This window comes from Physeter macrocephalus, chromosome 5, assembly GCF_002837175.3.
Source record: "Physeter macrocephalus isolate SW-GA chromosome 5, ASM283717v5, whole genome shotgun sequence".
NCBI lineage: Eukaryota > Metazoa > Chordata > Mammalia > Artiodactyla > Physeteridae > Physeter > Physeter macrocephalus.
In genome coordinates this window covers 94680468-94701680 of record NC_041218.1, presented here as the reverse complement: position 1 = coordinate 94701680, position 21213 = coordinate 94680468, and the positions used below count along the sequence as shown (strand labels likewise).

Below are 21213 nucleotides of genomic sequence, written 5' to 3'. Positions count from 1 at the left end.
AATGGGAAGGAGGGGTAGAAAGAGGACTTGATCACTGTCAATTATTCTCAACCTCCCCTACCATGAGCTTTCTCTACCCGCAGAGCTGGGATAACATACATTCCAGTTTGCCAGGAATCATCCATCTCAGAATGGTAATCCACAGAACCACATTTGTACTCAGAAGTGTCGAGGTTTGGATGATACATTTTATGGCTTCCCAACATAAGACTGTTTCTTTGGGCTTGGGGTTTAATCCTCTTACTGTTTTCTCTACTTTCCTTCCTCATACTTTGCAAATTAAGGCATGTTTGAAATCACCATGAGATTTTGCCCCAACAGGAATTTTTTGTCAGTATTGATAGTTCTGAACTTGGTGATGGTGATAATGGCTTATGTGTTCTTGATCATGGCTTGTTGCAGAGTTGGCCTTGCTTATCCAAGCTTACCCCTGCTCACGACTTCCTCCTTCTCAACATTTTTCCCATTTCAGTAGTTATTATGATCTCATTGTCTGTCAGAGGGATACTGGTGGTGGATGCTGTCATGACCTGTTGGTGATTCCTCTGGAATATAGTTACTTCACAGTTGTCTCTGCTCATGGAAGGAAGTTAACTCAGAATTTTTGCTACCCGGAAATTGTTTATGTCAGTATTTTTGATGTGGTCGGGGCCTCACATTTGAGTTTGGGAAAAATCCAAGGACGCTACAATGTACTTCAAATTAATTAATCACGGTGTATTGCAAAACTCAACTTAGGAAGTGAGACCCAGCTCAACTTCCTGGTCGTGAAGCCTTCTTGATACAGACAGTTCACTGTGACCCTCAATAAATAAAACTCCTCTTTAATCCATGTTTTGTTCCAAAATGTGATTGGATTTCTGCAGGCCTCCAGGTTGTGATACTGGAATAAAATAAAAATAAAAATCTGAGACATCAGTAAAGCAGGCAATTGAGTAGATTAGACACTAGTCGGAAAGGTACTTTGCAGAAAAAAAAAAAAGAAAATGGGTCTCTTAGATGAATGTTTCAGGAAGTTCTATTAATTCCCTTTTAAGATAATCGTGATGTGCCTTTGACTATTAAGGGCTCCAAGAAGTCCTACAATTTAAAAAAACTGTTTAGATTTGTTTAACTTAGGGTTTCCCAAATTTGTTTGACCCCAGAAATCTGTTTTAATGAAACGGTCTTAACGTTCATTGGAACGGTCTCTAAAACTCACTTTGGAAAATGCTAATGTCGTCATTGTCAGCAAGTTTGACGATTCTATCCTGGTGGCCAAGCAAAGCAGAAAATGAATGTACATATCATTCAGAACATCTCCTTTCCAGAGCTTTCTCATTGTATAGCAAGCCAGCAGAATTCAAGGGACTCCTTCTGCCTTCCCCTCCAACATTTATTACTTTAGTGGCAGGAAGAAAGTTTCCACAGTGGCTGCTGTGATGATCAGGGGGTGAGATACCACAGCATTTCTGTCTGCAAGTCTGACTCAGGAGAGAAACCTCTTCTCTATCAATTCATGATTAAAAGAAGCCATGAATCATGGAAATTAAGGCTAAGAGATTCTTTTCAGAATTTAACAAACAAACAAAAAATAAGCTTGGTGATATCTTCAAAAACTTTATAGTTTCTGGAGGAAATGTATTACTGCCATCAGGGCAAGCTGTGTGTGCCCCTCGATCCTTCCCTTGGGCCAGGCGATTAACTGCTCTGACTTCCCAGTGGCTGTAATTGAGTCACCTCGCTGCAGAGTTGTCCTGTGATCCAGCGCTAACCACATCTCTCCTCTTTGGCTAAGAAGAAAAGTCGAGGCTGAGATAACAAAAAGCACAGAGCTGTTAGAATCTGCTACCTTCTCTCCCCTTCACTCAAAATGCTCTCCCTTCCCCATCGCCTGACCCCGTGTTTTATATTTTATTTTATTTTATTTTATTTTATTTTGAGATCCAGAGTTTTGCTTTATTAGACATCTGTGAAGACAGTTTGCAGATACAGTCAGATTGTGAATTGCTACCAAGTTCTGTGAAGTTTGAATTTATAGTGAACAAGACCCCAGTGGCTGTTATTTTAGAATATATTTCCATATTCCAAGCAGATGAGAGATGGGTTGTTTATGGCCAACAACTTGCATACTAGCCATCCACTTCAGCCATTTCCCAGCATAAATATGCAGCTTAATCACAACTACTTCATCTCTACAATGTGTGATTCGATCTTCAACTAATAATGCATTTTGACTCCTGTTTATATAGGTGCATGCGATTCTTTGCCACCCTGGCAGTTAACCAGACCTGGACTCTAAAAGCTAAACTTGCTCTAAATAACATTCCAGGGGTAGGGCAGGCTCTGTAATCTGGACTCATCTGAGCCATCTGACCCCGTGTTTTCATTTGTGTTCTTGCTGCTCACAGAACACCTCACCTTGTGATCTCTGCGGTGTTCACACGAGCTAACACATCCTTTCATGATCGGAAGGAGTGATAAACACGTTTCCCGTTGCTGCCTTCCTTTGGAGAAAATACCTGTTCTGTCTGCATTATGCAGGGATGTGTAGGAGCTTCTAGGAGCTGTGATTCTTAAGGGATTGTGAAGCAAGAAAACATCAACCATTTGGAGAATCAGAAAATGCATATAAGGTGCAAAAGGTGTCCAAGTACCAATAACTGGCTTTCAGTGGAGCTGTTCTACACTTAGTCGTTCTACAAGTGGGTGCTAACCCGGAGACCGACCAGGCTGCCCAGAGCTGCAGGGTGGGACCGTTAGAGGAGGTCTGGACCAACTGCGGTGGGGGGAGGCTTCAGCTGGAACCACAGGGCCCGTCTTCTGTGTAGTACAGAACCCAAACCAGACATCCATAATCCCATCTGGAAAGTGTCATATTCTTCAGATGGGAGTACCAGGCTCTCTTAATTTTCTGTTCACATTTAGAGGTTCAAAATAAGTGCTCAAACATGGATCTATTCTAGTCACAAAGACATGAGCAGCAAAGGAGGTGGCCTTAGCTGTAATTCTGAGTCACAAAGGAAATAAGAAAGTGTCCCCCACTTTCCCCACACAGTGGAAGTTATTTGAACCATCTGGATTAATTCCCCAGGATCAATAAGCTTCATAATTAAAATGCCAGTAGTAAGTGTAATTCACCCATGTCTTAGGGGACACCCTGCTAATTTGCACGATTGCCAATTAATCGAGCTGTGTGTTATCGTCTAATTCAACATACTGAAGAACTACTTTTCTGGAATTCATTTACCGTTAACAGGTCATCGTCTTGAATTTGGTAAGGGGTGGTGGGGAGAGGAAAGAGCATTAGCAATGATTAGGATCTGCATTTCCTCAAAGATGTGATAAACTCTAATTTATGGACGTCTTGTCTACTTCATTTTAATTGTGTGTGTGTCTGTGTGTGTGTGTTAATGTAAACCCATTCATCATAGTTCAGATATAGTTTGCACTCACAGAGCAAAAAAGCAGATTGACTAGACCTATACTATCCGATATGGTAGCCACTAGCCACATGTGGACATTGTAAATCTAAATTAAATATAAGAATGTAAAATTTAAAATTTGGTTCTGTTCCACTTGCACATTTCAAGCGTTCGATAGCACGTGTGACTAGTGGCTGCTGTATTGGACAGCACAGATATGGAACGTTTTCATCACCAAAGAAAGTTCTGTTGGACAGTGCTGTCCTAAGTGTTTCTGAAATGTTTATGATTTTATTTCAAGAACTTTTGTCACCTCCGTGTTTTTTACATGCTGGGGATTTGACTGTTAATGGTATTTTTGTTTCTCTGTTTGCTTTCAGACATTGCCCTGGGACCTATGGACGGTAAGAGAACTAAGAACTCTGTATTTTGGTGTATCTGGATTGCTAGACATTTGGGAACGTTGTTATATTTTATTTCATCTGTGATGGAAAGAAGACCCAGATGTTTTTTGATGACAACGTCCCCTAGAACCATCATCAGCTCCCTCATGGTTTCTAAGCATTTACCTGCACATGGAAACAATGGTGAGGAAAAGAATGTCAGTGTCGAACTCCTGGGTGAGCAAGAATTCAGTGTTTTGCCTTTTATGCATCCTCCTGTGATTATTGGTGGCCAGAGGAAATTTTGTAGTGAAGGCATTCTTATTTGTTATTGCTCATAGAATACACAAAAAGTATGGATGAGAAAATGTGAAGGACGAGCTACTCTACACAGGGAACCATTTTTTCATTATTATCTTCAGTGAAGCTTATTAGTCAATGAGGATTTGAACTTCAGAGTCACACAGTCCTGGATTTGAGCCTAGACTCTAGTTCTTCTAACAATATGACTTTGAGCAACTTCTACTAAAACGCTTTAAGCCTCAGTTATTCTCATCTGTAAAATAAGAGTAATGACACCGACCTCAGAGGGTTGTGTGAGGATTAGAGATAGTATTTGTAGAATATTTAGCCCAGTGTCTAGCATGTGTCAATACAAGGTAGATATTACTGCTAATGCTATTTATTCAGCTACTCTGATGTACAAGGATGAATACTTCCAGTGTTTAGACTTCAGAATAAAACACAAACAGGCTGTTGTGGTGGTGACATCTGTGAAATTAAGAAAATGACTGCACCCACATAGAGCCTCACATCCCTTGGGGTAGGGCTGTTGTCTACCCCTTTGTTAGAGAAGCCCTTGGTCACATGGTCTTAAGAAATCAACTTGAGTTCACATTTTCTTCATTTTTAGTGAGACAGCAACAGGAAAGTTGGGTAGCTTTAACTATTCATGAGCCTGGTCTTTTGAGGTGACATTAAAACAGAAAGATGACTCTCCCCTTCCCTTCCACCGGAGCTTAAAGCATCATGGAAAGCTCTCAAGAGAAGAGCTAAAAAATAGCTTTGGATATTCGCAAAAAGGGATACATGGATTGACATTCAGAACACTGGAAAATTCTAGCCTCAACTTTGTGTTAATTTTTTTTAAAGGTTAAGAGGACAACGCTAATTTTGGTTATTCCAATATTTCATATCTTTAGTTGGAGTTATTACACACCTTACCTTCCCTAGCTGGGAAGGGTATAGAGAGGATAAAAGTACCATCTAGAAGGAGCGCTGACTAATTCAGAGGACAGACCTGCTAGGAATGGTAATGATGACAAGACTGTAAGACGGAAGCTCCCTGGGCATAATAGCTGACATTTCTTGATCTTCTTAGCTCCTCAGTGTTATTTGTTTGTGTGCAGACAAGTCTTCTAGGTTGTGGGGAGAACCAGAGGAAAATCCTCCAGGCAGGCAGAGTGGTTAGTACATCGGATCATCTTCCATCCAAACACCAGCTCAAAGGCAGGACCAAGGACAGCATGAGTTTGGGAAAGATTTTATTCTGACACTGTATCAGAGCACATGATGCTGTGTGATTCTGTGGCTGCTAATGCTTGATGTTGTTCTGGTGTCCTCAGGCTTGCTTCTTTATTTGAAACTTCATTTCAGAGTCTGCTAAACCAAAAGTCATGTAATAGCCTTAAAACGTCCTTGTTGCTATTAGTAAATGACAGAGGCATTTTTCATGTTTCAATTGTGAAGTCTTAGCAATAGTGGAACAAAACTCATTCCTATTATAAAACAAGTTGCAAAACTTAATATTAAACCAATAAAAGCCAAAGTCTTCAGCAGTATGTTGGCTTTGGACAGCCTGGGATTTTAATGGGAATTTTCTTCTCTTGCCTTATGATGATGCTTATGCTTATTTCTTGTTATTATTTTTTTACTCATATAGACAAGCACTGATTTGGTACAGCCGGTAGGTAAATATCCAGAAAATTCTGGATTTTTTTTGGTATTTAATATGCATTGTATATGTGGTATATTATCTACAATGAGCTTTTTTTTTTCTCATGGCATTGTTAGTCATAGATTTAGCCTTAAACCATTTAATTTAAATACTTTCTAGCTTTGTGTAACTGGTGCTACCCTACTGAAGAGCTTTGTGTTTTTCATCAAATCTTACCATAATCTATTTCATCTGGTGTTTTGCTTTTTTTTCCTTTGCTGTTCTGCACACTCTAAAGACTGATTCTTCAAAAAGTCTTTCCCTGTGTAACCTGATCATGGAGGAACCTCCAGACAGTGGGTTGACTGAAGAAATTCAAAGATCTCAAATTGATTTAGGTGCAATTATTTGGGGCCCTGATGCTAGTACAGACAGTGTCAGCCAGGAAATTACCCAAGTTGGGTCGCAGGAAGACTCTGCATGTCTCTCCGAAGCGGAGCAGGAACTGGGATTCTCCACTGGAATACTTCCTACTGCTGACTGGCACACTGTAGCTGGACAGGGTGAGCATGTCCTGGGGCCAGCCCCTCCATGTGGAGAAGAACAAATGCCCCCAAATCCCGTGCCTGGGGCTGCTTGTCTGGAGATGGAGCATCCCTGCGATTTACCTGACTCAGAGATACCAGCCATGGAAACTGGTGGCCTGGTCAAAGAAAGTCAAGAAGATGTTAAAAAGTCAGAAGAAGAAGAAGGAAAACAGAAGATAGAAGATTCTCTCTGGGCAGGTGTGGAGACATATGAAAAGGTAGAGGCTGGAGCTATTGGTGTCAAGGCCCTAGAAGGGACAGAGGAATTTGAAGAGAGAGCATGTACAGGAAACAGAGTAGTAGATCCTTTTAAGACAGTAGGAAAGCAAGACCAAGAGACCTTAAAAAGCAATGAAGAGGAAACTAGGAAAGATCTAAGTGTTGGGTATAAGGAAAGTGTAGAGACCAATGAAAAGTATCTGGAGAAAACTGACATATTAGAAAAAGACATGGAAAGTGTAGACAGAGCAGATGAGTTGAGTGACAGAGACCAAGGGCTAGATGAAGGGATTCAAGTAGTAATAAATAATTGTGAAATTATAGAGGGATCTAGAGCTAACCCTGCCAGTCACACAGATATCTTGAATCTGCCTCTCCATACTGACTCTGTATCTAATCCTGAAGTTGCCAGCCCAGAGGGATGGGACTTAGCTGGAAAAGACATAAAGAAAAATTTAATCGACCCTCCTAACCATGATATCATGTATCACTCAGCACAGGGCAGTGCAGATGCTGAAGAGATGCAGCGTGAGGCTGTGTTACATGCGCCTGGAAGTAACAGAGATGGAAATCAGTCTGTTGTTTTATCGATAAAACATGAAGCAGCAGCTCAGTCTAGGACAGATCTTAATTATGCTCTGGGAACTGATGCAAACAGAAGAGATTGGTGTTTGTGTAAGGCTGAAGATTCATTAATAGAGGAACCTGAAAGTACAGTGACTGGGAACTGTAGCCATACCATTAACTTGCCAAGAATTGCAAAAACAGACTCTTGGGGAACAGATGCAGGTCAGGTCTGGCAGCCAAGCTTGGATTCAGCAGTGAATAATGCGGATATATTGGAATTCTCTGGTATACCAGATGGCCAAGCAAGTGGATTTGCCAGTTGCCTTGATTCTATTAACCACTGGCCTATCAGAGATATGGGAGGCTTAGATAATTGCTGGGAACATTTAGACACAGTTGGGAGCAAGAAAGGGCTGGAGGTGGACTTACTAGCAGATGTATGTGGGGAACAAGCCATTGCTAGCTGTGGGGAACAGAGTCAAGAGATAGCTAGACCATTGGTTGTGGGAACCTCCCAGAATGTTAGCACCGAGAGTTCCACCAATCCCCAAGAAAATGACACCAACAACTCAGATTTATCTGAAGATGAAATTGCTAACCAGAGATATGGATTGTTGTACCGAGAAATAGAGGCTGATAAAGAAGAGGTACTTACCCCAGTATGTAGTATAGACTAGCCAAAGACTTCTGTAGGTTGTTTTTCCTAATGTTTCTCACCGACTTCATCGTCCATCACTATCTTCTCCAAGATCTGCTTCATCTCCTTGACAGATTGTCATGTACCTCTTGAAATCTGTGCAAACCGAACACAAAATAGGTTGACAAAACAAACAAACAGAAAAACCCCAGAAAAACAACACAAAAAGCAGAATGATGGTGTTGGAAACTAATGAGTGTCTACTTTACCATCCTATTTACTGTATTTATTCTTTCTACTTTCATTTTTATTGTTCAAGCACTAAAATATATATAAAACAGGCAGACTTACTGTTCCTAAAGTGGTTCCACCCCAGTAAAAACACATGAAATGTTTCTACCCAGGCCCGTTGAAACTATAAAACCTCATAATAGCTGTTCATCAAATGATGTATTTAGAGAAATACTGGAAATGCTTCCAGATTCTATAGATGGCTAAAAAAACGAGCTATTTAACCACTCACGGCTCTTGTCTGGAATCATGTTCTCATTACTGAGAAAGTGGGCTTTGGTTAGCCCCGAGCCACATACCAGCAATAATTGTAAAAATAATGTTGTTCTTTTTTTTGTCAGCCTATTTAAAATAATACAGTATGGCCTTTTCCATTTCCTAAGCATTTTCATGCACAGCAGGCTTTTGTATTATTTTAAAATTTGCGGTGGTCCTTACTTTCCCACGTGTCTAATAGACATTTACCAATCCTACAAAAGTAATGAAAAAAATAACGTACTCTGATTCCCATTTCTGTTTAGGCTTCTGGAGGTTCATTTAATGGATTCACCCAGGTAAGAAATCAATTTGCTGGCAAAATCCATCTGTTGAGAATGATGCAAATCTTAAAAATATGGACATCTGCTTGCTGGGATAGCATAATGTTTAAGTATGTCAGCATAAAATTTGAGCCCACTTCTTGTGAATTCAGTCATGGAAACAGTAACAGGAGCGATGTTGCAGGGTTGTGAAGATTAAAGGAAATGTGAACGTAGAGATTTAGCCCAGCAGCCTAGCACATACTAAGTGCTCCTTGACTCTAGTTAGCTATTGTTAATATTATTAGCTATACCAATGAATTCTGATGATTCCTCCACTAGAAATTAGAAGTTGTCTTTATCTGAGAGATCTCCTAGGTTCAGCTGTTGGAAAAGAGGAGATAGGATTGTTTTGAACTAATGAGATGGATCTTTAGACAATATAAGAGATTTTTAAGAGCCTTCTTCTAAAGATTTATGTAAGAGCCATGCTACGTGGAACCTTATTTCTTCAGTGGTTCTTCACTGGAAGATCAGAAACTGTAGGTTGGCTCTGGCCAATAAGACGGGCCACACAGTGGACGGTCCCACTCACTGTATATGTCCCAACAGATGGACAGTGTAACCCATGTGAAAGGCAGGCCACATGGCTGTCAAGTTCATGGAACAAGTTCTGAAAACCTCTTCAAGGGAGACTTCAAATATCTGCTTGTCTGTGATGAGTGCTTTGTCTCAGAATATTAGACGTGAACAGTTTTGAATTTTAACATTCAGAATTTCTCCATTTAAACGTTTGACTACTTTCCCCCATGTTACCTATAAAAAGAGAAAACCCACTGACACACACCTACACCCAAATACAGATAACACACAAACACACAGAGAGATGATCACGTGTCTCTTCCATGGAAGAGAACTCCTTTGAAAGATCGGGTCATGAGAATTCATTTCTCATTTTTTAAGTTTGTATTTATCACTTATAAATGCACATAGTTTAAAGAGTAACAACATTTTATAAGGTTTTTTTTTTAAATTTCAAAACTTCAGACCATCTTACACCCCCTGATTTCCTGCTTCTTGGAGGAAAATACTTTCACACCTTGTAGCAGATTCTCTGATTTCGCCCCCATATGTGTGTATGACTTTCTTCTAATGCTCCTTCTTGATTTCTAAAGCATTAGCTATGGACTCATCTCTCTGGAATATGAGGACTTAAAGCGCTTTCAACCTGCTATGGTCACAGTTCACATCTCTCTCTGCTTCTTGTCCTTCCACTGATGTCGTAGCCAGCCAGCCAATCAGTGGTGGTATTATCACGATGCTATAGATGTTCTTAGTGCTCAGGTCATGAAGTTTACATTTCCTTTTATGCCAACGTTTTGTTTTCCTTTGAGGAAATAATTGTAGGGTCTTGTTTGTGAGCTTCTTGGTTTGTTTGCTTAGTTTTCTAGGTACTTATTACTAATTCAACCCCATACTCTGTGGTTATAGAAATCTCCTCTCGTTTTGTTTAAAACATTAAACATTCTTTAAGTTTCATCCTCCTGAAGGTTGAAACTGTCCTTCTGGACGGCTCCAGTCTGACCTGGGGATTCCATGGCTACAACTTGCTGCTACGGCTGTTATCACAGGGTCTCCCATCACGTCTACCGTGGGGATTGCCTCACCTGTCTTCTGTCCATCCACTCTTTTCAGGACACAAATTGTCCTCATTTGGGGTTAAATTCCTCATTGGGGTAGAGCACATCCTCCAGTAGCTTGCTGAGAAAGGTGTGCACAAGAAGCATGCATTTGTGACCTTCTTTGTTTGAAAATAATTTTCTTCCCATGTACATAATGGACTGTTAGTTTGGATATTATATTACAAGTTGTAAACCGTTTTCCTTTAGAATTTTGGAGCCATTGCTCCGCTCGATTCTACCTCCTAGCCTTGCCACTGAGAAATTGTCATTTTGATTCTTGATCTTTTGTAAGAAACCCTCTCTCTCCCTCTCTCTCTCTCTCCCTCTCTCTCTCTCTCTCTCTCTGCCCCCTTATGTACCCCTCCCACCTTCTTTTTCTCTTTCTCTCTGGAAGTCTGTGTAATCTTCTTTATACCCCAGTGTTTCTGGGATTTTACAAGGATGTCCTGTGGTCTGAGTCTATTTTCATACATTGTACTAGGCCCTTTTAATCTAAAGACTGTGTCTTTCAGTTTGGGGGAATTTTTCTTACTGATGATTTCTTTTGCTTTCTTTTGTTTTCTCATTCTGTAACCCTTCTCTTTTTCATATGCTGGCTTCTTGAGCTTGTCTTCTAATTATTTCTTTTTCTTTGCTTTTCCCTTTTTCTCTGCTTTCCAACTCTTCCAACAGATTTTTCACTTCTATATATTTTTTTAATTTCCAAGAGCTCTTTTTGTTTACTGAATATTTGGTTTGTAATAGCATCCTCTTCTTGTGTCATGAATACAGCATCTTCCATTATATTTCCAAGGGTATTAATAATAATAATTTTCAAAGGTCTTTTCCCCCCTGTAAAGTCTTTGTTTCTTCCACTTTTTTAAACCTATTCGGTCTCCCTTTAATATTTGAAACTGTTCTTAAATGTTTATTAATCTTGGCTGTCTTCTCGTATTTAATAAGAGGGGGACACTGAAAAGCTGAGAGACTTGTACAAGTAGGTAGAGCTCATTGACTATGGGTATTGTTGTAGGATTCTGTTGTAGGATTATCTTTCCTGTTGAGGAATTCCTAGTGTCAGATTCCTTAGGCTTTTTTTTTTTTTTCTTGAGCTGGTCATATTTCCCTGGGAAGACTCTTCTGGTCTCCTGTCTGGGTATGTGCACGGGTGCAGGGGTACAAGCCTGGCTGCCAGTGTAATGCGAGTTGAATAGGGAAGAAGTTGGGGGAGGAGGAGCCCACGTCTAAATCTTTATTATGTAAATGTTCATTTAATCCTGTTGCTTTCCTAATATGCCTGTGTGTCCCCCAGTCCACAGACCCTCTGTTTCAGCCTCTGAAAATAATCTCAAGTCGAGGGTGGAAAGGGTATTGCTTGGTTTTCAGGTAGATGAGAGTATCTCCAGGTCTAAGTACTTTTTAATAGACTTCCAACCAGTTCCTCTGTCTTTAGCAGCATCCTAACTTCCATTTCCTGTGGGCGCATCTTTCTAATTCTTGATCCATTGGGATTTATGAGTAATAAATTGGCTTGCTTTTTGGCATTTCTTACATCAACTTAGGGTACAGATGTTTTTGGTTCCCCGGGTTACCTACTGTGCATTCATTTGCTTTTCAGTTTCAGAATTTTGTTGATGTTGTTTTTGTTCCCATTCTTTTTACCCTTATGGGTTTATGTCTTTAAAAATTAATTTTCCTATTGTTATTTAGTTTGGATTCTGGAGGTAATTACCTGTGTTCAATCCACCATCTTTAACCAAATGTCACTGGCTCATCTTTTCTGTTGGGGAACCGTTTATGTTTAATTCTTTGGGGATTTTTTTGGTCAGATTACCCAGGAAAGATTCTTTCAGTCTCCTGTTTGGAGGGTATAAGCCTGGCTACCTGATGAAGATTCTCCTAGAGATCACTGTTCCCTGAGATTTCTTCCACCTTGAATTTTTTAGGATTCATATCCTGAATGAATATATTGTATACAGTTTTTAAGTTATGGCTCATAATTAACTCATAGAAGTCACACTTCAGGGATATAGTATGATTAAGGTTCCAACATTTTAAAACGTTTAAATATGTAGCTTAGATCCATTAAATTCTAACTTGATGTTGATGTCCAGAGGAGAAGCTGCAGACCAAAGATGCCTCTGAAGACACTGCCATTTACATAATGTCTCTCATCGGATCATTGAATTCTGCTAGCTCAGGCTTCTGTTTAGAATAACTGCTGTCAAAAAATTATCTCTGCATGTTTTGCTTTTCTGACTTAAAATAAAAAGAGACTAAAAAAACTTTATGTTTATTGACACAATTCATGCGAGCTAATTTAAATGATACCTTTGTTGTTGCTTTTTTGGCAAATTAACTAAAACCCTAATAATTTTGAATATTCTACTTTATTCCCAATTTTCAGCCACAGGACACTACATTATTCACAATGCAGACAGACCAGAATATGATCTGTAATTTGGTAAGCTGATTTTGGTTTGTGTTTCGGGGATATTGTTAGTTACCACCAAATGATCCAAGGTTGATCTTTGTAGGTTATTTAGAGATTGAAATCCAGAGTGTGGTTTCTGTAGCCCCCTCTTTTCTAGAAAATGAGAAGGAGAGCTTCTGAAAAATCTCAGTGTGACTTTGAATGTGGTTGCTTCTATTTATAAAGGCACAGTGACCCCAGCAAAAATCAGTCTCTTAATTATGGGCTTCAGTGGAACACAGTCTATCCAGTCTATCCATCAAGGACATGGATGTTTCTTTTTTTTTTTTTTAATTTTTAAAAAAATAAATGTATTTATTTAACTGGCTGTGTTGGCTCTTCGTTGCTACGCGGGGGCTTTTTCTAGTTGCGGTGAGCGGGTGCTACTCTTCGTCGCGGTGTGCGGGCTTCTCATTGCGGTGGCTTCTCTTGTTGCGGAGCACGGGCTCTAGGCGCGCGGGCTCAGTAGTTGTGGCGCACGGGCTTAGTTGCTCCACGGCCTGTGGGATCTTCCTGTAACAGGGAAAGAACCTGTACATGGGTGTTTCTGAGTGACTGTACCTTATGCTATGGGACCGACGATGAAATTGCCTCGAGAATTCATGCTTGAAAGTAGATCCTTGCTTTTCCTTGAACCTGAAGCTACCTCATTTCTCATGTCCTCCCTTCATTTTGTGAGTTGTAGAAGGAAGTAATGCACAGTAGAGGTAGGATTCCCACTTTGCTGTCAAATGAGATGAGAGAAAAGCTCAGCTGGAGAGTGAGGAGGCGGCAGAAGGGTTACTCTGGGGGTTAGAGGAGATTCTTACAAACTCAGTTATCATGGGAAACGTTTTTAGCAGCAGCTTCCTTGTAAAGTTGAATGAAGAGACCTTGAGTGACATCACTGAGAGCTTCCCAGTGCTACACTACAGAGGATTTGGGCTCTTTGAGGATTAGTTCATGGTTATTTGTAGCACACTGGTTTTCCCATGGGAATGGCATAGGATTATCCCAGCTTCTGGCTTTCATTTTGGAAACTTAGAATTGGGTTTAAGGAGAAGGAATTTTTCCTTTCAGATGATTTCACTTGTAAGTAAGGCTTTCTGCCCCGGGAAGTTTGTCTTCAAGGCTAATTTGATATTTTTCAAAGGCAAGTGTTTCTCTAGTACCTTGTCCGGAGATTGTTGTATTTTTGCCTTTTGGGTAACCAGATAAAAAGGTGGAGCCTGTGAGACCTGCAAATAAAGATTTAAATGTTTAAAATTCAGATTATATTGATGTTAATAATGGAGCCAGAGAGACCTCCATTTCATGGCCATTGGTGGTTTTCAGTCTGGGTGCTGATGGATTAAAGGTTATACTGGTGCTGGAGGATGAGATTTTTAATTATCAGCTGGGAATGGGTTAAGAAGAATGGAGGGACCCTGGTATAAACGAAAAGGCAATGGGTCATCATTAAATTCACACCTATTACTGTTGCAAATTCCTGGCATAGAATCCAGTGGTTTTTAAGTTTCTCTGAACATCTCCCTGCCCCCTACAGCTGGTTCTAGGAGCTTCCATTGCCTGCCCTCCCCTTCTCTTTATATGTGTTCTCTGAAGCAGACTTCTTGCACCTTCTTTCCATTGGGGAACTTAGCTTCGTCATTCCCAGCATTGCAGATGCTGCTAGTGTTTCCCTGTGGGGAACTAGGAACCACAGTGACCCTCTCCCACTGAGCTGTGATTATATGGGATCTTCCCAGGAGCAGGGCAGTGTCCCAACATGGTTGCATTGACTGGTCTGAGCAAGGTGGAGGCTGCAGTTGGTAGTCAACTGCATATCTCCCCAATCTACATCTTATGGCCCCACGGGACATCCCTTGTGTACAAGTTTAAACCTTTTTGAATCTGCAAACCCTGCCCTGGGCTCAGGGTTGCCTCCATGGCCCTTTGAAGTTCTCACTAAATTAGCTCTCCCCAGTTTGGAGAATCAGGATCATAAGGTAGTCGCCATACTGGAATGTGACTAGACCCTTAACTCCACTCTCCCAACCCATCTCTTCTTCCTCTGCATTGACCTTCTTTCTAGCTTATCACAGAGGATGCCGGAAAATGTGCGCCAAAGTTACACTACTCGTTTTGTTCTAAAACAAGAATTCCATTTCTGAGTCTCAGAGTTAAACCATTGTGGCATCCTGCTGTCAGTAATAAATATAGAGTATACCTCTCCTCTGAATGTATAATGGTCTCTACTCCAGCAAACAATAGCAAGTCCTTACCAGTGCTCCCAGATGGATATGGCATGGTATCAACCCATTTGCAACGCTTGTCAAGGGAGGCTTCTTATAGAAAAAAAAGTGGTTGAAACAGGGCACAATTCCTACAGGACTACTTTGAGATCTTTCTACAAGATGTTGTTCACAATTTACCTTTGTTTTTCTTTCTATCTTGACAAAACATTTTCAATTTTACATTATCTTAGAAGGATTAGGAAAGTGGTTTCTATTTCCAAAGTTGAGTAGCTGATTTTATGTGCAAGCATGCTGTCATGCTTTACCCTTACTCATTATTCAGTGAGTTCTATTTGTCCCCCTAGAATTTAAGTTGTTAAGTGTGTAATGCTATATTATAATATTCCGTGTGATATTATAAATAGAGAAAAATGTTGTGACTCGTAGGACATAACCCATCTCTCCTCCCCTTCATACTTTGCTTCCATTGACTCATTGTCTGACCTCAGCAAGGAGACGCCATTGGACTTATTCATGAATTCACCCTACTTATCCTCGCCGTGTGTAAAACTTCAGAATTTCCTCGGACTTCCAAGAAACCCAGCCTCTGATGCAAATATGTTTTCCTTTTAAGTTACCTCTGTGTTTGGTTTTCTGGGTTTTTTCTTAATGTGCACAGATATATTTATTTGATATACGTTTTGAAACTTCTCTTGACCCCTCATCCTCTATTTCAGACTCAGCTCACAGGGGGACAGCCATCTGCCTATGGGTTTCTTGCTCTTCGTCAAATTACCCTTCCTATCCTTGTTGTGTAGGTCATTCTCTCACAGCAAATCACCTCGACTTCCCAAATGGTTAGATCATACTCTGAGAGCTTACAGTAGCTCTTTGCTGCTAGGAAAACTCAGTCCATTATGAAGATAATTCCTTTCGAACGATACAAGTGAAATGTTTCCCCATAAAGGACTCCTGAGAGTAGATTAGAGTGAATTTTATCTCATTCTTTCTTAAAAATTGTGTCAGATCACCCCCTTAAAGGTTATAAAAGCCCATAAAAATCTCAGACCTCTGTACATTTATCTCCCTAAGTGTCCTTTCATTTTATTAAGCCCTTTCAAGAGAAGGGCGGTGTGACCTTGGCATGCATCACAGTGGAGGATTTGGTGGAGGGCACAAGACAAATATTTTGCGTATTTATCCAACAGCAGGCTATCATTATTTTCTATAATCTCAGCACAACTTCTCCATCACTTCCCCATGCAACTTGCCGTGTGCACCAGCTTCAGTGGACATATGGGAGGACTAGAGATGGCTTTTGATGGCTTATGGCGAATGTCTGACGGAAGTTACTGATTCCTCCAAAGGAAGTATTTATTGGAGACTCCGAACTCCTCTAGGAAAACCCTTTTAACCTTTCTTATGGTTTAAATGCCCTAATAGAAAAGGATCTTAAAGTGCCCTACGGTGGCCATCCATTTAGTGAAACAGTCATGCTAAATAGTGTGTTTACATTAATCTTTAAATCAAAAGAGAGGAAACAATTTCAGTAGCCATGGTAACTTGCATTGGCGGTGCTGTTTTTCATAGCCTGTTGTTATTTAATCATGCTAATTTTAAAACTCAAAAAGCCTGGAGGTAAGAGATGCCAGAGGCTTGATTCTTATAATTGGAATCAGGAGGGTGTCTGTGTGTAGAGGTCACAGTGGGAAGAAAAGACCTCACTCTTATCCACACAAGTAGAATAGTCTAATTGGTACCACAGAGAATACGGCCTGTGGTTCCCTAAAGAATTCGTTTATTATATGAAAAAAAAAAAAAAATGATGGCTAAGGATTTTGTTGGAGGGAAAAGTGGAATAAGGGAACGAACAAAATGTAAGGCAGCAAAGTATCTACGACTGTGGTGGCTCCTTGCCAGGTGGTTGGATCTACGCCTCCCAGCCGGAGGCGTAGTCACTGCAGTTGCGCAGTAACTTCATAGTGACCTTTTCATGCACGTTAATGCATTTTGATCTGAGTATTGGGATGGCCCCTCAATTCTTTGGTTGCATTGCATATCAACAGAGGCGGGAGGTCCCAGCATTGCGTTTCTGTGAGCTCTTCCCTACTCCTTCCAGTTTCCAAAGTGGGAGCTCCTAGGATCTCTCCTCTCTCTGCTCAGTAGTGGAAAGTACCGTTTCAGGATCTCTTACAGGTGTCCTAAGGAAGTGAATACTCAGAATGTTGAAAGTAAGTAATAAAATGAGTAGCCAAAATGGTAAGTCTTTTTGCCCAACTTCAAGGGATATAACAGTGCTTGGTGATGGTAATGTGAAGCTTAATAAGAGTTTATTCCTAGACTTTTCAGTTGTGTAAAGATCCATCATGCCTAATGTGAGTCTTTTTCCAGCACAGATTTAATGAAGCTAATTGCCTGTAGGATGACGAAGAAAATCGTAACTGTCCAGTATTCCGTCATGTTATCTATTCACTTGTTGAATCTTTTTCCTCTGATCCTCAAACCATCAAAGGCTGAACCTGAACAGGCTCCGCCCACAGAGCCGAAAGCAGAGGAGCCCCCCGCTGCTGTACCACCTGCTGCTGGGCTGGACCTTGGACTTGACGCCCAGGCCGAGGAGCCAGTGGAGGGGGCAGCGGTGAGCGCCACCTCCCTTCCACCCCTCCCCCCACCTCCCCTGCCATTAACTGTGCTCATCTCATCATCCCATTTCTCCCTTCTCATTCATGCTTCACTTGGACCAAATCACCTCCGAATCTGTCATGGCTCCCCAGGTTCAAATGGCCTTTATTCCTTTGACAGGGAAACTGCATGCTCTTATTGTTTTTTTTTTTTAAGGAAGATATCCAGAGACCTGCTCTTACGCTGTCATGTAGCCACAGGCTTGGTTCTCAGAAAAGGGTACCTTGATTCTTTCTGATACTCTTCCATTCATGGTCAGTAGGTTGTAATAACTCAACAAATAACCAGACTTGTTAATGCTCGGTCCCACCTGTGATGGCTGGAGATGGGCCTTCCATTAGGGACTAATCTGCAGATAATAAACAGAAGGGTAATCACCTTGTTGGTTGTGTCTACACGTTGATTTCTTACAATATTAGTTTTGTAGGTTGGTGAAGGCCCCAGGAGGGACTGAAATCCTATATTAGAAATCCTTGAACCTATAAGGACTTCTATGGGAACAACCATTTGCTCAAAATCAAGTCTGGTGCTGGCTGTTATAGCACAAGAGAGCTTGAGGATGTATTTTGTGCAAGAGTGGAGACTCATTTGTCTGCCTGGAACCCTTCTCTAACCTGCTCCTTTGAGCCACACACCACACCACACCACATCGAAAACTGGGATGGGCTCTATATGCACCCTATTGAATTGGATAAGTTAACACACGTGAAAGTGTAGAGTGATACCAAGGAAAATTTACCAGGGAAGTTTACCAGCGTTGCCCAGGGAGAGTGAACAATAGTTTATTTATGAAATGCAGTTAAAATATCTCCCAAGGATTTCAATCAGGGTACCCTACAGCCTTCCCAGAATCTGTACAGAGAGGGAGACCAATCTCCCTATTCCCAAAATAACATTGCCTATGTGAGATAACTAGAGAAATAAAAGCTAAATTTTTGCTGTCAGTGCCCTGGGTTGTTTTACTGGGAAAAGGGTAGGTCATCTGTCAAACTTATTATTTATTAATAGAGTAGAAAAAATAAATAATAGGGCAAGATAGTGATGCAAAATACAAATTAAGAATTACTCAAGAAAAATGATCGTATTTTCCATGTAAAGGTACACAGTCGGACCAAGTTTTGTAAGGAAAACAAGACTGTGTTCTGCTAGACTGAGTCCCTCCTAAAAAGGCTGTTTGCACAGATTGTAGACTGGGAAGTGCTGAGGCGCTGTGCTCCAGTGTCCGGGATTTTTCTTCTTAACTCTCATTCCCAGATTCACAGGTGATCTTAGTAACTCAGTGCAGGTGGAGCATTTTCATTTGGTGTCAGATCTCTCCACCCGACTTAGGATGATTTAAATAACAAAGGAAGGGAAAGAGACAATGGAATCTTCGAATACTGTTACAATTAAGAAGAAAATTGATTTTAAAAAGAATATGGACCATGCCAGGGAGTTAGAAAGATATTGATTAGGTTCAGATATTGATTTAGAAATGGCTTCAGTTCTAGAAAGATGTCATCAAATTTCTGTTTTGAATAGCAGCACAGACTCCATCTTTACCAGTGCTTTTTTTAAAATTAATTTTTATTGGAGTATAGTTGATTTACAATGTTGTGTTCCTTTCTGCTGTACAGCAAAGTGAATCAGTGATACATACACATGTATCCACTCTTTTTTAGATTCTGTTCCCATAGAGGTCATTACAGAGTATTGAGTAGAGTTACCTATGCTATATAGCAGTTATCTATTTTATATATAGTAGTGTATACCAGTGTTTTTAAACCCAGTTGATTCAGTGCTCCAGACTATTCAGTGTAAGGCTTAATGACATCAACGCCCATGGTTTTGAGCAAGGTATTCTGGGTTTTTGACAATAGGGTGGAGATGTGAAATAGACAAGCTCATGTGTTAAATACAGGCTCGAATATCGATCCTCCATTGGCCATGACTACCTAACCTCTCGTAACCATCCTTACTTTAACAAACTTATATAAATAGGTTTTGTTTTCTCAAAGTCTAAGTTCATTGGTTTTCCAATGAAGAATCTGAGTAGCTACCAATTATCAAGTACCTATTGCGTCGTACCTACTACATATATAAAGATTTATAAAAGATTTATAATCTTTTAAATCAAGGGTGGTGTTAAAAATATTTAGCAAACTGTATGGTATAAGCATCAACCATTACTAGAACGGGCTTCCCTCATGTTGGGTAAGGAGATGTTTGGAAGAATTCTTTTTTTAAAAAAAATATTTATTCATTTGGCTGCGCTGGGTCTTAGTTGTGGCACGTGGGATCTTCGCTGTGGCACGCGGGCTTTTCTCTAGCTGTGGTGCGCGGGCTCCAGAGCACACAGGCTCAGTAGTTGCCCCGCCGCATGTGGGATCTTAGGTCCCTGACTGGGGATCAAACCCGCATCCCCTGCATTGGAAGGCAGATTCTTAACCACTGGACCACCAGGGAAGTCCCTGGAAGAAGTCTTCATTCTGAAAATGCTTGTCTCCTAAAGCTTATGTGAACTTTAAAGAATAGAAAATTTAGATTCCTTGTGAAACGCAAGGCAGTTTGGAGAATCTTATGAAGGGTTCAGGCACCTGCTGAGATGCAGAGGTAAGAACAGCAGGACCTGAGCTGACCCTGTGAGTCATCCTCTCTGAGAAGAAAAAGTTCAAGCAGTTGATTTCTCCACCCTCAAATGGACTAAAAAATAACAGTAAGAGAGGGCAGTTTACAGCAGTTTGATTTGCCTAATACTCATCAAAAGTGGCTACTTTTCATGTTTTAAAATGGACACACTTGGATAAAGTCAGTTCTCCCCCCAAGTCCTCCCTTCTACTTAAGAAAATAATCTCAGATAAAATGTGATTTTGTTATCTTAAGGTAGGTTTATAGCTTCTTTCCTCTGGTCATAATTGAGATAATATTAGGGTTATTTTTTCTAAAGAAAGCTCTCTTCTGTTGCTAGATGTGTGATATTTAGTTGTAAAGAGGTGAAAATCCACACCGTGTCCCGAGCATGAATTAGAAGGCTGGCTGTGGCTGTCATCAGTCACGATGGGGTTGACGTGACCTTTTGAGGTCATCATTTTTGCTGCCGAAATGTCACCATACAGTTATTATTTCCAGTCTTGACAGAATGCATTTCGTATGAGGTGAAATTTGTGGTGGTTTTGTTAAAAAAAAAAAGAGAGGCAAATGTAATTTTGAAAACAGGAAATTTGAGCAGCGGTTCACAAAGAAACCTCGGGCTCCCAAGAAAAGTTTAATTATTACATTTTTGTTTGTTATTTCATTCCCCACCTAGCTAATATTGTTTTTAGTTTTTCCCTACAGCACCAAATTTTACCAGTATATCTGCAGGATACATTTTAAAAACCAACACTTGCTACCTCTTCTCCAGATGTTTCCATGTTATATAAGTACTGAAAATTTTCTTTAGGAAAAAAATCAATATTTGTTTAGAAATATATCAGAGAATTAGGTTCAAAACCAGATAAGGATGATTTTTACCTACATTTATTTTATTTTCTTGCAGAGAATCCCTTCTAACTTTCTCTAAATTTCTGTCTGCTCCTATATTTTGCTCCAATGATGTGAAGTGGACCAATGTCTTTTTTCCCTTTTTTTTTTTTTTTTCTGTGGTACGCGGGCCTCTCACTGTTGTGGCCTCTCCCGTTG

At 40.4% G+C, this 21213-nt stretch overlaps 1 protein-coding gene across 1 annotated transcript in view; it reads left to right on the top strand.

Moving 5' to 3' along the window:
* AMPH (amphiphysin) overlaps positions 1-21213 on the top strand; it is a 200285-nt gene that overhangs the window by 156901 nt on the left and 22171 nt on the right. The window contains exons 13-16 of the mRNA XM_007110538.3: positions 3785-3808; positions 5730-5753; positions 8546-8578; positions 12611-12667. Of these exons, the coding sequence (XP_007110600.1) occupies positions 3785-3808; positions 5730-5753; positions 8546-8578; positions 12611-12667 (138 nt within the window). The remainder of the gene's footprint in view (positions 1-3784; positions 3809-5729; positions 5754-8545; positions 8579-12610; positions 12668-21213) is intronic.